Source organism: Phascolarctos cinereus, unplaced genomic scaffold, assembly GCF_003287225.1.
Source record: "Phascolarctos cinereus isolate Bilbo 61053 unplaced genomic scaffold, phaCin_HiC Scaffold_5;HRSCAF=322, whole genome shotgun sequence".
In the NCBI taxonomy this organism is placed as follows: Eukaryota; Metazoa; Chordata; class Mammalia; order Diprotodontia; family Phascolarctidae; genus Phascolarctos; species Phascolarctos cinereus.
This window is the reverse complement of record NW_027555958.1, coordinates 423,931,758-423,951,378: the sequence shown is the minus strand read 5'-3', so window position 1 is coordinate 423,951,378 and position 19,621 is coordinate 423,931,758. Positions and strand designations below refer to the sequence as shown.

Sequence of the window (19,621 nt, the reverse complement as noted above, 5' to 3'; positions counted from 1 at the left end):
TATTCCTTTATGTGTATCACATGTAGAACAGGGTTTGTTGTCACTCACTGTTCTCTGGATTGACTCACTTGCTGTATCCTGTGTTCATATTAGCAAGTCTAGCTTCTCAGATACAGATTACTACCACACTGTTAAGTTCAAACTCTCTTGGGATCCTAGGGAGTAATGCACTTCCTCTAATTGCCACTCTAGCAATTTGGCCCCCATATGATGAATTTTCTATCCACGCAACCAGTGATTCACAATGTAATGCATGCACACAATGCATGACATTTACCTAATTTGCCTCTCACAATAATATGCTTTTAGATCTTAAACATAGCTACCCAACCAAAAACAAGGCATCACGAATACTGATATATTAAAACAAATTAATAAAAAATAAAATACATCACTATCCACATATAAATCTAGATTGTACTATTCTCCAAATGCACTCAATATCTGTGTTGGAGTGGGCATTCAGAAAAAGGAAACTAGCAAGGAAACACATAAAGAAGGAAAGTTAACATGCTTGTTATGGTACCTCAGAAATCTGCACTGCAGACATTGATGTTGTGCTCCATTCAGGAATATAAGTACTATAAGAAATGGTTACTTTGCTGATTACTTAACAGTTAGTCCTTACCACTCTTCAAGTGGGCAAATCTTCCTCTTCTGCCTAAACATAACATTTAGAAACTCTTTCCATTTACAATCACCTTTAATAGGATGCTTAGAAAGTGTGGTTTTTTTTTTTCCTTTTTTAAGGTGACTAGTAGTTTTCTTTAAGCCAGAAAACCACAGAGTTCATCAAATGGGTTATCCTTCAGCTCTACCAATCAGTTCATTCAGTTATTCACTTACATAGATGGTAATTGTCCAGTCAGAATGGAAATCCCAGAAACGCAGCTCAGGTTGACTTTTTTAAAGTGGGCAAACAAACCTAGCTTGCTCCCTAGGATACCAAAGCAAATGCAAAGCTTCAGCCAGATGCTTCAGCGAGAAGAAGCAGACCATTATGAAAAGCTTCATCTCTTTCCAGCTGTATGTAAGAGTGAAAGAAAATAGCTGTCAATGAAGCTGTTGGCCAGTACAGTCAGGGATCACTCAACTGAAGCCTTCTGTCTGCTGACTGCTTCCACATGTCATAGTTCTGACAGCAGTTTCAGCCTCCTTCCCCAGTTTTCAATTCTGCTCCTAAGGTTTTCCTATCAGGTTCCTATACCAGTTCCTTTCACTAGTTCCTATGCCTTCAATGGTTAAATGAGGTTCGTGACTCTCAGTGACTTGCCTTTCACTTAAAAAGTTACAATACTTGAAATTTTGTTTATTAAATAGTATTCCTCTTTTGTTCATGCTTCATTCTTCAGATGTTTATATGATTTCTTTTTTTTTTAAATTTTACCCTCGTTAGTCATAATATGCAAATGAATTAAGGTACCAGAATAGCCTAGAGTTCTAACGTCTTTAACACTATCTTTAGGTGTCCTTGGAACTATGTTTCTTTACCCTCATATTCATCTAGTTTTTAACATATAAACATTCTTTCTCCACATCTGAAATCATCAAACTCTTCACCCATGAGGCATCATTCTCTATCATTTTCAAGGTGACTTATGTCTTTGTATTTACACCACAGCTTATTTTTTTACCCAAACTATTTAAATACCTTCTTAAATCTGTTTCTTCACACACATATATCAGCATGTTTTATTAAAACAAACTTATTTCCCTGCATTTTAGTACCAAGTGTTCATCCATAACAGAAACAATAACTTTTGACATTTGATACATCTTTCCCTTTACATAAAAAAACTTCTTTGGCCCTTTCCATTTACTAAAATGCTCCATATACAAAAGGCCTTAAAGAGATAGCATACATTGCACTAGTAATGAACCTTTCCAAACTTGTCTAGGCTGATTTTCAGACAAAAGACACATAGTGCACCACTAGGATATTGAAAAGCTTTAGGGCTTGCAGAACTTGCCGGAGCTTATTTTTCATTAGCCAAGCTTTTAAGACCTCAGGGCCATCTTCATGCTATGATGAGCTATCACGGGGGGACCTCAGTCTGTATTCTGTACAATCGAAATAATGTTAGTCTTTATCTAAGAAGATTTTTTAACTCCTTAAAAATCTGATTATTTAACAATCTTTGTTGGTATATATACCATCTATGAACAGTTTGGGAGGCAGCCTAATGTAGTAGATAGATGGCCAAATTTGGAATCAAAAAGAGCTATATTCAAGTCCTGTCTCTGACACATCTCACTATTGTAGACATGAATAAGTCACTTAACCTTTGAGAGCCCCAAGATAATGCTTTAAAAGGATATGTTAGAGACCAGTGACCAATCTCCATAGGCAGAAGGGGGTTTCAAAACTAGGAATTGTGTACACTAATACAATCTCAGGTCTACACCAAACAGAATTAAAAAAAAGCCTCAGAGACAACAACAGGATAATTTTTAAAAGACAATAACAGGGAACCAGAGGACAGTTAGTATTATATTGAGGACTTGCCATATGTCCAACAAAATCACTATTGGATAATTAGATGGGAAAGGGGTAGGGAAACTAACAAATAAAAGACCAAACCTCTGCCTTCAAGTAGCCTGCAGGCTAGCTTAGGGTACAAACCATATATATATGCAGAATAAGCTAAATTATTAAATTGAAGATTGCTACATGGTATAGTCTGTGTTTGTGGGAACTGTACATAGAGTCTGGACATCTGGTTTCAGATCCTGGCTCTGGCACTCTCTGTGTGACCCCAGGAAAGTTGCCTATCTGATCCCCAATATCTTTATTTGCAAAATGCAGCTGATTCAACTTATGTTATTTATCCTACAAGGCCATTGTGAGAGAAGCACTTTGTAAACTTTTGAAGTTCCATAGAAAGATGTTAGTATTATTGATCATTAACCTAAGCCAGACCCATTTTTGGATGAGAGGCTGGGTCTTTGAGTCATCAGTGGTTTTCTCATTCATATTTTGGAATGCGGTAGAAACTTTTGTACCCCTAAAGAATGGGAATCTGTCTGGAGTTAAGGCAATACGGTGGCACACCCTGGATGGTTCTAAACTTCTAGGATGCTGCATAAGTCCACTGCTCTTTCCCACAGCAAACAGATGTATGATAACATCAAGGCAAATTCCCCAACCCACTACACAGCTGGAAAAATCCCTCTGCTGGGGGCTGCTGGAGGCAATTAGCTGGCAAAATCAATTCTTCTTCTTGTTCTTCCCCTCTGAGTATATAGTGCCTTGGACGATGAGCCCAGAATAAAACAGGGTGTCCCCCAGTATTTAAGAAAGAGCTATCGGGCGTGGCAAATCAGCATTGTGTTCTTGAGCACAAAGGAATTTTCCCCTTGCTCTCACTTTCATTTCTTCAGTACATAGAATTTTTTTTTTTAAACAGCATTCCTCTAAAAATAAGTTAGGCACGATAGTGACCAGGGCCCAATTTTTAAAAGCTGTTTGCTTGCTCTCCCCTCCCCCAATGAGCATCTTCCTTCCGTATTCCCCCTCACCCTTTTTCCTCACCACCTTCATCTTCCCCCACTCCCTCCTCCTCCTTCCGTTAGCTGTAATGACCCTGCAAACACCAAACGGCATTTGAGTGCATTAAGCTGCAAAGTCTCTGGTGACATAGCAATTACAGCTCTGAAATAGATTTGGTGCGTCACCGAAGATAAGGGTTTTGAAAGTTTCTGTTGTGATTATAGCTTGTAACTCCCACAAATAATAGGCTTCAAAATAAGAGGCTGCCAACGGAGCCTTTGTGGCTTTGTCTCAGTGATGGCACGTAAATTGCTATTAATGTCCTAAGTGTACTTGAATATGCCAGTCTCTGGGATGCGGAGTTGGCTCAGTGTCTCTCTTTACATGGCGTGTCATTGTCGGTCTGGTAATCTGTGGTAATTGCTGTCTCTTGGATGGTCAGAAATGTGTTAGTGTGTATGTCTTCCCGTGTAATAATGAAGAATATAAAGATATGTGTGGTGGGAGCTAGCTTACATAGAGTATTGCATGGGCTGGACTTTGTCTATGAACTCTTGCTAGGAGAGATCTCTGTGTGTTCATTTTTTGTTTGTTTGCTCATTAGCTAGGCATGTATATTACCTTTGTGTGTCCTTTTTATGTACCTCATCTCTTGGTTAATACAGCCAAAGAAAAGTCAAATGTCATAAGAAATGAAATTGGGGCTACATATTCTTAGTCAGTCAGATTATTTTTGCTCAAGAAAAATACCTTTTTTTCTGGATTATCTAGATGCAATCACATAGGTATCCAGATTCTTTCCTATCCTCGTGTTGTATAGAAAAAGACATTATACATCAGCACAAACTGTAGGAATGTATGTTGCTAGGTATATATAAGCACACACCTTCTCCCTCTATAAGTACTGAGTTGCATTCTTAATCTGTATATTAATTAGTTGTTACTATGCATAGTATACTATAGTATAATACAATACTGTGTATTCTAATAAGAGGCACGATGACATGGATGAGAAGAAGGTAGTAGATTTGGAGTCAAAAATTGCTGAGCGCAGTCTCTTCCTCTTTCTGACACTAGTGATATGATCATGGGCAAATCACTTAACCTGTCTAAGCTTTCGGAAACTTTGTAAGACCGTCAATTCTAGAAGGGAGGAAATTTACAGATTAATGAAAACATAGGTCATTAAAAATATTCACAGGTCACATGGGATCTACATGTGTGTTTGTGGTAGCAGTGGGCATAGGGTATGTGTATTTAGGTACATATCAGTATAGTTCTAGCTTCAGCTTTAGTTAGCTAAGTCAGAAGAAGAAGATAGCCTGGGTACATGAGATAAACAAACAGACATTTTTAGAATGACCTCTGCTGTGTTTGACCCATGTATAAGTATATAACTATGGGAAATAAAAACATTATATGCAGCTGCCCTGTTTTGACCTTTAATGAGAATAAGAAATTAGCCCTGTCTCCCAGACAAGAACGTAAACATTCTTTAGCCAATGTCCCATGGAAGATGAATTTTCCACTGCTCACCTAGAGTTGGGCTGCCTATATCCCAAGTATGTTTTGTAGCATTAATGATGCAAATAAACAAAAGTGTACAAAGCAAAGCAGTTCTCATGGATGACTTTCCTTCTATTATGTGATAGTATGATCTTGCCAGAATGTTGTCAGTATCTTGTGATACTTGTATCTGATGCAATTGAGATAACTTGACTGAGCAAAATTCATGAGATAAAAACATGGGTGCATTCCAAGAAAAGTGTAGTTTACTGGCTCTTAGTGCTACGGGATGAGTTCAGTAGCAAGGTAAATGAGGATCAGGCTCCTAACTTTACTGTGTGTCTGTGAAACAAGGATGGTGGATTCCAGTTTGGTACGCTGACCAGTTTCACCACCATCGCCTTTATAGAGATAACATAGGAAGGGTTAAGACGACCTCAAATGAGGCATCAGCTTTGGGAATAAAACACAAATGGGATAGCATCCCACATGAGGTTGGCATCCTTTTACTGGGTCAGATTATATCTTATGAATGGAGGATATTAGGATCCCCTAAAGCATTTTTGTGGTCAGACCTGTGGTTCATGGTTTGCTATTGGGCATCCCACTTAATAATACTCTGGAGGTAAATTTAAGGACATGTAACATCTGCCCTCAATCATGGAGCAGAAATACAATCCTGAGAGCCCCCAAATGTTTCATGATCCTTCCCATAAAACTTGGAATGGCCAAGTTCAAGACAGACACTAGATAGACAGTATGTCTGCATCACAACGTCAACGTATCATTTCTAACTACAGACCAGCAACATTAAATGCATACATATATACATACATGCATTGATTCTGTTTGTGTTAATATAATTTAATTTTATATGATCAGCCCATACTATTGCAGGATGGTTTATGGGCTTACAGATTTATTTATTTTTTTTCATTTCAGCCCAGTCAATAAGCTTTTAACTACTCACAGGCTGCTAGACACCATGCAATGTACTGAAGATACAAAGACAAACAAAAACAGCCTGTGTACTCAAAGTGCTTATATACTATAATATATATTTGAAGATAAATGTATTAAGCAGGCGCAGAAATGTTATATGATGGCCAAGTAGAAAGGTCACTAATGACGACAGGATTAAGGGAGAAAGTACCCTTAGAGATTTCAGTGTTGGCTAAAAGCAGGACCTCGACTAATTCAGGCTCCTCACCCCAAATCAGGTGTCGTGGTCTAGTCTTGAGGGTACTGAAGCTTAGATCAATTTCATCAGCTAGGTCGCGCAGTGGATAAAGCTCTGAACATGAGTTCAGATTCAGACTCGGTCGCTTACTGAGTTATTAGAACTGACTCACTTTCTTCATTTGCCAAAAGGCGAAAATAATAGCACCTACCTCCCAGGGTTGTTGTGAGAATTAAATGACATCATATTTTTTAAAGCATTTTGCCAACCTTAAAGTGCTGTATAAATGCTAGCTATTATTAGATATAAAAAACTAAAGACTGAAGGTAGATAAACATGGGAAATCCTAGGGAATATTTTACAGGCTAGTAAACATGATTAAAAATAAAACTTTAAAAAAAAAGTTTTAGGATTTTGCTAATACCTCCAATTTACCCTAGGTATTTCTTAAATGTACAGTTATTTGCATGTTGTTTCCACCCATTAGATTGTAAACTCTTTGAGGACCACACTGTTTTGCCTTTCTTGTTAACCCCAGCATTTAGCTCAGTGCTTGGAATATAGTAAATGCTTAACAAATGCTTGTTGTTGACTCGTTATGAAGAACACTAGACAATGTGTGTGAAACCAGCCAAAAAGTTAGAAGTCAGGGAATCCTGGGTTCCATTTTTAATACTAAGGGCAAAGCACACTAAATAAAAGCATGCAGTATTTAGAGGCTTCATCTATACTGCCTCAAAACCACGGATGTAACTTCCAAGTAGACTTGAACTTGGGCACACTTTAGTTTATTCAGAGTAACCCGTATATATGAGGGACTTATGAATCCATGGTGGGGTTGATTGATATAGGTAGCTAGGCTATTAGTAGGCAGAAGATGTGGCCCAAGAGGGATCTATGAGAGGATTCATTCACTTGTTCATTGATTCATTCCTTCAGTCCCAAATTCTATCATACTCAAACCCTAATGCATTGTTCTGTCCTCCTTAGTGGCAGCATGAGCCACAGTATCCCAAGGAGCTGTGGTAACTATGACCCTCAGTAGATTGTAAATCCTTGTGAAGAGCAAGATTTTGTCTGAGACATCTTTGTATTACCCTATATCTCAGATCTTTTCATAGTACTTCAAGGGTCTGTGATCTTGTCAGTGTAGGCATTCCTTCCACATGTGCAGATTGAAACCCATCCATACTTTCTCATCTTATGTCACTCTTGTCCATATCTTGTAGATGCTTCAAAGCCGGGAGAGAGGTATCAGTACCCTCAGTATGCTAGAAGCCTTCCTGTAAGTCAGTTCAATTTGACAGACATTTATTAAGTACCAACTATGTTTAAGACTCAGCATACAAAATAATAATAATGATAATAGTATTTATACAATGCTTTAAAGCTTGCAGAGTACTTTACATGTTCTCTCATTTGATCATCTTGACTGTGTGAGGCAGGTACTATTATTCCCATTTTACAGATGAGGAAACTGAGGCTGAGAGAGATTAAATGACTTGACCAGGGTCAGGCAGCTAGTAATCTGAGGCAGGATTTAAATTCAAGTCTTCTGACTCTCAATCCAGTTAACTCAGACGTTTTGTGGTTTCCAGTACATTGAGAGTTTTTCATCATTTGCTCTCGTGTCCTGCTCTGGTCATACATCCCTTTGCAAATATCATTTATGCTCTTTGAAAACCTCCTACAGCCTATTGATGACCCTCATCTATATGTCCTTTACTCTGGGGTGACTCATGTTTGTCTGGCACACAGTAACAAAGGTTTGCCAAGCACTTGCTTCTCAATTCCATTAGCTAGGTAGGCAGTGCAAGGATTTTTATCTCAATTGTATCCAGGAAATTGATCCTTTGAATAATTAAGTGACTTTTCCAAGTTCACACACCTAGTAAGTGTCAAAACCAAGACTCAAATCTTGGCCTTCTGACTCCAAAACACTTTCCCACATGCCCAATTGATTCCTTTATTGGAGGGGAGGATACCATTCAGGGGCACGGAACACAGAATTCTTTCTCTCTAGTCTACTGAACTGAAAGAGGAGATGAAAGCCTATCAGGATAGGGATCTCAGCAGAGTTGCTCTGGCCAAAACCAGTGGTTGACATGTTCCTTAGTTATTTTCACTCTAAAAATATATGTTGCATACTTATGTGAATTAAGTTCTAGATTGACAGGTCCCACTGATGACTCTTGGAGTAGAGAAAAGTCAGGTGGCCAAGCCAAAAAGCCACTTATAGTTGACTTCTGGAAGCCCATCCATAGCTCTAGGGATTATGTTACTGTCTTTTTTTCTTTACTTAGTGCATGCAATAGTCTTCAAACTGATGTCCCCACATCATGGCAGACCATGTTCCAGACCCAGCTCTCATTCTTGAGTACTGATGTTTTATGCCCATTTTTTTTTCTTTTATAGAATCTTAACATCATTGGGGTGGGAGAAAGTGGCAGAGGAGAGGAGGGGGAACAACCACATTTTTTGCTTTGCAAAGTTACCTGGCAAACATTACTAATGGAAGTGGGTATCACAAAAGAGAAAGGTTTTAAGAGTATCAGAACTGAAGTCTCCCTTTGGTGGGGAAAAAACAATGGATTCTGGGACTCTTTTTCTACTTTCCTGTCTATTTTTGCTGATGTCTCTCCCGTTGTCAAACGACTCTAGCCAGCCCCACCATTACCTGGGTGATTTAGGGCCCTCGAGCACATACACCCCCTCATTCACACCAAAGGCATCTCTGGTAATGGCAGCTGGCCCATATGCAGATCTAGCTCGAGTTGGTGCTGACATCAGCCTGTTTGTGGCACCTCAGCGTCTTTCTGGGTTGCAAATGAGAGTTTCTCAGTGCCAGGCTAGCATAGGCTGTCACATCCAGTGATGGATTCTCTGCATCAACGGTGTGCTGCTAAGGTAAGCACAAGAGAAGAGTGGGAAAGGGAGGAGGATACAACTAACAGATCTCAGCCTCAACCAATCCTAGTTAGCGTACAAGGTTAAATTGAAGCACTTTTGGATCTACTTCAGAGGAATTTCCAGCAAGTGACACCTGCTTCTTTTCAGAAAAAATGACCAGGGAAACATGGTGGTCACAGTTGACCGCTCTTCCCTCCCCACAAAAATCTTGTGCATTGGGCCAATTCAATCCAATTCAACATTTTTTTTTAAATGCCTTCTATGTACTATGTTGAGCAATGGGAATACAAACATTCACAAAATAACAATGTCTTTTCCCTCAAGAAGATTATACTATATTATGGGGAGGGGGTGTAAAAGAGGATCTTGACATGTACATTGACAAAAATGGTAAAGAAAATAGAGACAAAACATTCTAAGAAATATTTAGCAGACTCAGAAAAACTCTTAAGTTTGGGGGATGAGAGGGAATGTTTATAAGGAAGGCTTCATGGTGGAGTTGCTCCTGACCTAAGTTTTAAAGAAAGAGAAAGACTTTTAAAGGCAAAGATTAGGAGAGAGTGCTTGCTAAACAGCATGGAACAGCCTTCGGGAAAACAGGGAAGCAAGAGATGACATGTTGAATTCAGAGAACATCTAGTAGTCCGATTTGGGCTGGAATGTTGGCTACTTGAAAGGGACTATTATCAAATAAAGGTAGGAAAGCAGATTGAAGCCAGACTAAGAGGAACATTAAGTGTCAGGCTAAGGCACAGTGGATAGGGTGGTGGCCTGAAGTCAGGAAGACTCCTCTTTGTGTGTTCAAATCCAGCCTCAGACATTTACTAGCAGTGTGACCCTGGGCAAGTCACTTCATCTTGTTTGCCTCAGTTTCTTCCTCTGTAAAATAGGCTGGAGAAGAAAATGCAAACCACTCCAATACCCTTGCCAAAAAAACAAACAAACAAAAACAAATAGGGTCACAAAGAGTCAGACTGACTAAAAAATGACCCAACAACAATAACAAAAGAAATAGTATATTATACTATTGGAAATAGGAACCACTGAAGTTTTGTGAGTATGGGAGTGACATGGTAATTCCTGTGCCTTGTAAGGGAAGATTATTGTGGTGGCATTGAGGAAAAAGTCAGCAGGCTCTTAACAGTAGTTAAGGGAAGAGTTGATAAGGGCCCATGCTATGGTCAGGAAATAGGGCTGCATTTCCACTATTTCTTCTTGTCTTTTCTTCTATGTTTTCCATTCCTACGCTAGTTGAGAAGTAATTTATAGAGAAGTTGTAAAGTTGGATAGAAATCAATTCATATTTTAAATATAAACAAAGACCTGGTTATTTATAGGTATAATGAGGCATATTTAAAAAAAATAACTTCTTTATAAAGTAGATGCAATTCAATTAAATAAGCATTTATTAAGTACCAACTGTATGTCAAGAACTGTGTAATGTACGGGGTCAGGGGAGGGGGAAGTATGAGAACAAAAACAAAAACAGCTTCTGCCTACAAGGAACAGATACTCCATGAGGGGAAACAACATAGATCCAGATTAATCTATATAAAAATGAATTCAGAGTAATTTGGGTAGCTCAAGGGAGCATGCTAAAGTTAGGGAACCAGGAAAGGCCTTTTGTATGTTTGAGAATTTGAAGGGAGTTAGACAATCCCAAAGACAAACAGAGGGAGGGAGAATTTGGGGGGATGAGAGGGAGAGGAGTATTTTAGGTCTGGAGAACAGCCTGTACAAAAACATACAGTCAGGAGATAGTATATTGTAGTAGGCCAGTTTTACTGGAACATTGAGTAGGTGAGGAGTGAGAGGGTAGAATGTGAAATCCTCCTGGGGAGGAAAGGTCGGAGACAGACCATAAAGAGCTTTCGATGCCCAGCAGAGGACTCATTTGTATTTTTGGTAAACCAGAACTTCCGTATGGTAGATGATTGCTGCATTTTACCCTAAAAGACTTCTCATCTAAAGATCTCATGTAATCCAGTCCCTGCTTTTTCCAGATAAGGAAATGGAGGTCCAGAAAGCTAAAGAAACTTTTCTGAAGTCACAAAGGTGGCTTAAGCCCCCAAGATAGGATTTCAACCCATGTCTTTTGATTCTAAACCCCAAGGTTTTCTCTCTACTCTATCAACATTTCATTCTACCCTTTCACTTGGTGTGAGTCTTTCACATTGTATCTACTGATCTAGGCTACAGGTTTACTAAGGCCCTACAAGTAAGGAGGAGGAATAAACATTTATTAAGCACTTATATTTGCCAGGCACTGTGCTAAGTGCTTTTACAAATATCATCGCATTTGATCCTCACAGCACCCCTTGGTGGTAGGTGCTATTAATACCATCATTTTACAGCTGAGGAAACTGAGTCAGACAGCATTGAAGTGACTTCCCAGGGTCACACAGTGTTTGAAGCTGGATTTGAACTCAGGTGTTCCTGGCTCCGGGCCCAGTCCTCTACCAGCTGCTTCTATTCATTCCTTCCAGGCAGAATTACCAAATTCAATCCAAAAGCATTGTGGCTCCCCTTCGGGAATCATGTGGAAGATCCATTGGACACATCTTGGGCTGCACATTAGCCTTCGAACTCTTTTCCTCCCCTCAATGTAGTGTTTGGCACAAGCATTTTAAAAAGTTAGCATGTCCCTGGGGGAGGGTGTGATTTGCATCTGAAAATAATGTGGGTGTTGTGAGGGGGCAGAGTAGAGAGGAGAAAATAAAAACCCTAGAACCTTCTGCCCCCACCACGTCTAACCCCCACCATGCCATTGTTCGAGGGAGTATCTCTGGCTGCTGTTGCATTCAAAGATAAATAAATGCACAAAGGCCTAGCTCCCTACTTAATATTCACCCACAGTCCAGGAAAAGGAAAGGAATTGCTCCCTAGGGTTAACATGGCAGTAAGCAAGGTCAGCTGTTTCCCAAGACTGTGCATCATCTGAAAGTCTTAACATGAAAGCTGGGATGATACAGCTAGTACAACCTTTGTGATTTATAAGAAATCCAGTTAATGTGGTTTTTTTTTTTCTTGGGGTTTGTGATCTTGTAGGGCTTTTATCAACAGTGACATGTAGGTATCTAACTTCTTCTAAAAGGCCCCCCAGAGAAGGGAGTTGCACAATATTTCCTAGTATTAAAAGCACTTTACTTGGAGGAAGTGCTTCTGTGTGTCTAACCTAAATGTTTCAGATAACAGTGTCCAGAATTTGGCAAGGGATTCAGAGTTATTTCTGGAATGTATTATTGGGAGTGGGGGGGAGGGTGGGGGTTTACAGTGTTTCTTTATTATTTCATCTTTACGTTTTCCATTGAAATGATCAAAAATGCTTCTTCTAATTGCTTTGGCTTGAATCTCTGTCTTGGCTACTTTATGGCCTCTGTTCATCTAAAAGTTGTCGTGGTCACCTACCTCACTGTGGCTTGAAACTAGACTTTTAGTGGGAAGGGACTTGTTCATTGACTATTGTTGGAGAACATATTTCTGTAGACATGGCTGACTTAGGTTGTTGGAATGAGAAAGTCTTTTAGTGAAATGCTTCATCCATTGTCTTTTTTACTGAAATTACATGTAGCCCATTTTCTTTACTATAGAGTATAATCTAACACTTAAATTTACTGAGGGCCTACTATGGACAAAATATTTTGATAGGCCCTGGGGATACAAAAATAAAACAATCCCTGTTCCCACCTAAGTATCTTACATCGTTCTGGGAGAGTTCAGGTGGTTCAGGCAGAAGATCTGGGTTTAAATGCCAGCTCTGCCACCTATTAAGTGGGTGATTCACTTAACTTGTCTGGGTATTAACTTCCTCATTTATAAAAAGAAGGATTTGGACTTAATCTCTAAGGTCCTTTCTCCTTATAAATATATGATCTTATGTACAAAGATAAATCAGTAAGTCAGCACCTACTACGTGCCAGGAACTCTCCTAGGTACTAGGGATACAAAGAGGAAACAGTCCCTGTCTGAAAGGATCTTTCATTCTAAATACAAGCTGGTCTGTGGAGGCACAGGATGTAAGAACTGGTAGGGTTATAATGCAAAGGCTTTCCATAAGAGGTGGTGTCTGAGCTGAACTTTGAAGGAAGTTAGTGGGTGCATTTCATGCATGGGAGATAGGAAAAGGAATGCCAGGTTTGGGGGAACAAGAAATAGATAAGTATGGCTGGAATGCAAAGTTTGTGGTGGGGAGCAGTGTGAAAAACTGTCTGGCAAGGCCTCCTGAAGTGTTACTCAGGCTGTGAAGCTGTTAAAGCTCCTTGACCAGGAGCACGGCATGGGTAGACCTGAGCTTTAGGAAGATTGCCTCTGATTCACCTACCCCAAACTTGGTGCAGTGATGAAATGAGATCATACATGTGGAAGCACTTTGAAAAGCACATTCATTACAAGTGCAGGATGTTAGGATGTTATACAAAGACTAAACTCTGGGGGCTAAAATCTACATTTTATCTAAGGGGAAAGAAGAACAATGATTGGGAGGGGGGCGGGGGAATGCCTTAATGGCTAAACTATTGGTAAGGTGAAAAAAAGGAGAGCCTGGATCACAGAGGGGCTGACTTGCTTTTGTTCTTTTTTTCCAGGCTAATGGAGGTTGGCAGGATGCTACTACCCCTTCATCAGTGACCTCCCCTACAGAAGGCCCTGGCAGTGTTCACTCTGATACCTCCAACTGATCTCCCAGCAATTGCATCCCTGACTGACCTCCTCCCCTAATGGGGGGGCCGGGGCAGGAGGGAGGGTTTCTCTCCCCAACGCTGAAGCAGTCAGACTGGAGGTCGGAGCAATCAGCAAACACAATAAGAGTCTCCTTCTCTACTCTTCTTCGGGATGCTATTTCAGCCAATCTGGACACTTCTTTCTACTCTCTTCCCTTTCTTTTCTGGGTAGAAGCCACCCCTTTCCCTTGCCTCCAGCTGTCAGCCCTGTTTCCTCCATCCTCCCTGCACCTTTCCCTCGCCCCGCGGCCTCTGCTACATCACTGAAGGATATTTTCAACAGTTAGAGGAATTTAAAGAGGAGAAAAAAAAGACAAATTACAAAAAAAAAAACAAAAACAAAACATTAATAAACGTGTTTGTACATTTTCATGCTGGTGGTTTGAGGAGCCAAATTTACCTCACTCCTAGACTGACAGGCAACCCTTCTTCTCTTTCAGTGTTTCTTGTACTCACACTACCTCTTAGCAGGAAGACGCCACATTGCCCTCCCCATTCCACATGCCCCTCTGCCCTTTGCCCTTGGTCTTCCATTTCTGGGAGCAGTTCCAAATCAGAACAGCTTCCCGTTTTTTTTGTCCCCTATCCCAATGACTCTTGGGCGAAGCACCGTAGATGGATTTATAATGCTCTCTCATTTCCAGTTTTCATTCTGACAGGTAGATTCCCAGTGCTGCCTGCCCATACACTAAGGAATTGGGCAGCCGGGTAGGGGAGGCAGAGAGTGGGAAGAGACAGAATTCCTGGGTGCCTTCTCTCCCATCTACAGCTGCTCTTGATTTCTGAGGCACGGTTCATGGAGAACATTCAACAATCCATAAGCATTCATTAGTTTCTCACTGCATGTCTAGCACTAGGTTAGGCAAGGAAAAGGGAGAAGGAACTAGAAGGTCCTGCCCAGAAAGTCTCCAACCAGACCCTCCTCCATTTACCCACTCCCCAAACCCTTACACATCACATATGGATACTTAACATAAGTAACCCTAACACTATGCATGTGGTGAGATGAAGAGAGAAGAATCATCAGTTCTGAATCAGGGTCACTGTTAGAAGAAATAGGAGGCAAGGGGTGGGGAATTTCAGGACCACTAAGCATATATGATGGGATGGGCAGGAATGAACAATAAAAGAGGTAGCATTTCTAGTGGAGATTATTTCCATTCCCATCACTATTTGAGCTCTCAGAAAGCCATATACAGTACCTACGATGTCTGTAGTGGACTTGTCTTTTAATTTAGGTATATCATACCAATTGCCAAGCTTTGTAGAATACTCTATCCTTGACTCTGAACATCTTGCTATAGAAGAGAACAGAAACCATGGTACAATGCTAATTATTGGCCTAGTTTGAACTATAAACTTGAGAGCATTGTGGAAGGAGGAGTAAGAATTTCTTATTGAGTTCATCACAGTAGTTTCTATCCCCTGGGCACATCTAAGAGAGAAGCATTTGTTCTTAGCAGGGTATTCTCCAACATCCCCTAAGCAGTCAGGCATTAACAATTTTCATAGCCAACTATGCAAGCAATAAAGCTGCAAACCTGTCCCTGACAAAGCAGAAGGTGGCTAAATCTCTTAGTGCCTCAATTTCTTTATCTGTGAATGGGGAGAGTTATGCCTACCTTGCCAAGAACTTTGTAAGACTTCAATGTATATACCTATATATATTTTTAGAACAGAGTTGAGATCCTTGTATCAGAGCAACTCTTGGGTCTACCGAGTCTTGTTTGCTCTCTGGTTATCTCTACTTGCTATCTCTAGTATATATGTAAAGTGATGGTCTCTTGGCATGAACTAACCTATGTTATGTAGGTGAAATAAAGGGCTTTATTGCTCTAATTCCTGCTAATATTATAATTAGAAAGAAAGGCCATTTTCTAGCTTGAGTTACTGTTTCTAAGTGAACTGATAGGTTCTGCCTGATTCTATTGCCTTGAACATGAGTCCAATATAAGACATTGTCAAGTACTTTTGGAAATAGCCTGCTCACAGTCACTCACCATGCCCAGCATCCTCTCATTCTGACACTTTCCAGTTGGATGCCAAAGTTCTGAGGGCAAGGACAAGCATTTTCAGAATGCATCTGGTCATCATCATACTATGGCACTGTGAAAATGAATGAAAGCTCTTCCTTCTGGGGGGAGGGGGGGATTGATGTCCTCCTCCCCCCTACATAAGAAACTCAGAAAACCTAAGTTTCAAAGAAATTTAAAATTAACTTGCTAGCAGGTAGAGTTATACCTTGAGGACCAATTGAAGTGTTTTAATGAAATGGGAAGAGAACTAGTCTCATGAATCTTAAGATTCAAATTTGTGGTGGGAAAGTATTAATAGCTCTGTGGAAGCATCATTCCCCGTTCTCTGTTATAGAGCCGTAAGTGGGGCTTCTCTTGGATAGAATTCTTATTGTTAGGATCAATGGGGAGGTTCTGTTTTACCAGAAATAGCACCCACTCCTACCCTATTTAAGAACATCAGAGTCAAAGGCTATGCTGTTGGCAGAATAAAAGGGTATGGTTACTACCAAAAGGATTCCTATTTATTGAGAACAATAAGATCCCAATCCATCCTAGACCTTCAGGCCCAGATACATGATGATCATAAGCAAGTGGGAAGGAAAACTCAGAGCAGAGCCTCGTTCCCATATACTATTTCTCCCACACCTTTCATTTATACTTTGCTCCACTCTCAAAGCATCTCCCACATTACACTCTTCACCTTATTCCCCATCTCTCTCTGTCCCACTCCTTTGGAAAGATTTCAAGTCCATCAAACACCACTATGCCACCATCATGGCAGCCAAGAGAGCTCTTTCACTGTTGGGTCAAGTAGGAGCTCAGCAAAAGGATAGGGCGTGGCAGTGCCTCCTGAAATGGAACACTAATTCAATCCATAGTCAGCCACTTGGGCACCATTTCTGTCCCCAGATGCCCTTCATTTTCTAGGGGAAGTAGGTGCCCTTAATGTTTCCTGGCAGCAGATTATCCCTGAAAAATTATTTGCCAGAGCTTTGGTTTACTTACCCTGTTCATAATGTCCTCCTTTCATCTCCCTTCTCCTTCCCTTGTGTAGTTATTGATTCCCTTGAAGTATTTTTGCCAACTTACATCTTTTAATTTGCTTTTTCTTTTGGCAATGATGATCATTCTTTCTTTCCTACTTGCCTTTTTCCACACCCATCCCTCTATTTTTTTTTGCTTCTGCTTTTTTCTTTTTCTGCCCAGAAAAACCTGACTTCGATACCAAAAAAGAAAAAAACTGCAGAAACTCAAATTAAAAAAAAACTTAAAAAAACTTTAAAAAATTCTCGACGATTCTTTCAGCTTTATTAACATTTTCCATTGTTTCTTGCGACTTGTGTCTCGTTCTTTGTAGTATTGATTATGAACATTTGATAATGAATGTTCTTGTATATTCAGATAAAGAAAAAAAACCAAAAAAGCGGTCTGAATTTAATAGTGTTTATAATAAAAATTTTAAAAATGACCCTCATAGCACGCAAAACAGGCTGGGGAATTGCCCCTCTTCTTTCTGTGACAATGAGCATCATTCCTGCATTTGTTTCTAACACCGAACTACCTACATTCATCATTTCCCCCATTTTTCTTTTATTTTCTTGCATTTGTGAATTAGTTCAAGAATGCTAGAAAAGTGTCGAGTTGTGCACATCCATTTCCTGTTTCACAATGTTTAAAAGTGACAGTAATTCATTTTGTAAACTTAAAAGAAAAGTTGGAATAGTGAGCATAATAGGTACATCTTAACACATTATGTTTATTAACTTTGAGACCCAGAAGTAAATTCTTTTCTTTTATTTTCCTATTCCTTAAAAAAAAATACAAAAAATCATTATCTTTTTTTTTTTTGGTTTTGTTCGTGTTATTTTTGGTTTGCTTATTTTGGGGGCTATTTGGTTATTGTGTGTTTTTTTTAATTGTCCAGACTATGACCTTGTCTTTTTTATTCCTTTAAATATGTGTGTGTGTGTGTGTGTGTGTGTGTGTGAGACACACACACACACACACACACCAGGTGATGTGAAAAGATGAAATCTGTAGACTAGGGTTTTTTTTTGTTTGTTTTTCTCCCGCACTTCAGAATTCTCAAAAAGCTAAGACAAACCTATCAAACATGTTGCTTTTCTCACCTACATTTTTTAAAGTATGTGGTGCTTGTACCCGGGGAAAAATCAGTGACCTGAGCTCTTCTCTTGGCTATGGGAAAATGGCAGGGATGAAGCCGTGAAATGTTTGTAGTGCCATGGACATAGTTTCTGCCTGGGTTGATACTGAGTGCCATAAAGGTTTACTTTCTATTCTGTCCACCTAATTAATAACAACATTCCACAGTTTCAGCCACCTAGCCTTGCCATTTCAGTGAAATTTACTAGAATTTGGGGGCCAACTGCATAGTTGGGAACATTATTGGACTAGGACGGGGCATATTTGGTATAGCTTCCATCTTAACCATCTTGTTTTGGTTTGATTTGAAGGGAGAAAAAAGCCAAAATGTGAAAATTTGAGCCTGACTGTTTACTTGGGTTAGTTTCACATGAAAGAGGATAATAATTGTCTTATTTAGCCAGGCCTCAGCCTTCGACATGGTCTGCAAGGATTGCAGGGCATCAGATAGGATGTATATATCCCCCTCAATTTTGGGAATCCATGTTTAGTCATGGTAGAATTGGAGTCTGCTAATTTTTCCCTCTCTCTCCCTTCCCCTAGCCCATGACCATTGGCCTGCCCTAAGAAATAAAAGCAGCTCATCTAGGGGCTAACAGTTAATGTTTGGTGAGTTTTTGTTGGTGTTGTTTTGACGTCAGTTTGATTCACTACCTATGTATCTCAGTGGGATAAAGCAGCTGGTTAAAATGCCAATAAACAAAAGTGGGCTGGTAAATTGTAGTTATTTGCAAGGCTGGCTGAACTGGAATATTTTTATTCACTGGTGGATAAAAGGAATGGAAGTAAATTGATTAGAAAGTCTCTCAGACCAAGGGCTCCTGAAGTCCTTGGAACCCAAGCAGGGAGAATATGAAGAAAGTATATATTCTGCAGAGCAACCTTTCAGGCAACTGCCCTGGCCAAACACTTGTATTGCTGTTTTTTAGATTGTAGAAAATGACCAACTTTTCACATCACCATTCAGTTTCTAGCTCAAAGCTTTCTGGAGTCTTTCGGTTTTCATAAGCCTTCCCCCACCCCTTATTATTAAAATAAATGAAATAACCCTTCCCTGTCTCTCTTGCGACCTCTTTTATTGCCTTTCCCTTATAAAAGTTTTCAAGTTGTTTTGAAATGCATTCTTTTGGTTGTTGATTTTTTTCTCCCCACCTGCCCTCCCCAAGCCTCCTTTTCTTATAATTCAGAGTATGAAACCTGCAAAGCTCAGCTTGGTTTTGATTTTGAAAGTTTAAGCTTTTTCTGCTTCTGTGAGAGCACAGGCCTCTGTCCTTTTGACTCCAACTGAAACTTTTGTGTTCTCTAATGATACTAACAAGGTGTAGGTTTTACAGTCTCCTAATTTGTACTGGTAATGCATATTCCAAATAAATAGTTTCTTTTGTTGCAAAAAAAAAAACCCAACCAACCACCTTGTTGTTCTTGTCAATTTCTTCCCTTCCCTTACCCCTTTCTGGACCACTAAAAGTGCTTGGATATTCTGGCTGCCTTTCTCAAACTCAACTGTCTACAGACTGCTCCCTGGGGTAAAAAGACCCTCCGCCCCAGATGACTGACACTCACTGTCCCTGCTTTCTACTTGCCAAAATAATAATAACCTGGTGACACTTTCCCCTGGGTAAATGAATCACTGTAA

At 39.9% G+C, this 19,621-nt stretch overlaps 1 protein-coding gene across 2 annotated transcripts in view; it reads left to right on the top strand.

The window, feature by feature from the left end:
- PBX1 (PBX homeobox 1) overlaps nucleotides 1-19,393 on the top strand; it is a 333,027-nt gene extending 313,634 nt beyond the window's left edge. Inside the window, exon 10 of one of the 2 annotated variants that reach the window (XM_020988599.2) lies at nucleotides 13,670-19,393. In XM_020988599.2, coding sequence (XP_020844258.1) covers nucleotides 13,670-13,762 — 93 coding nt within the window. In that variant the 3' untranslated portion in view covers nucleotides 13,763-19,393. The remainder of the gene's footprint in view (nucleotides 1-13,669) is intronic. The other variant, XM_020988600.2, reaches the window with a different exon arrangement.
- Nucleotides 19,394-19,621: the final 228 nt, after the last annotated feature.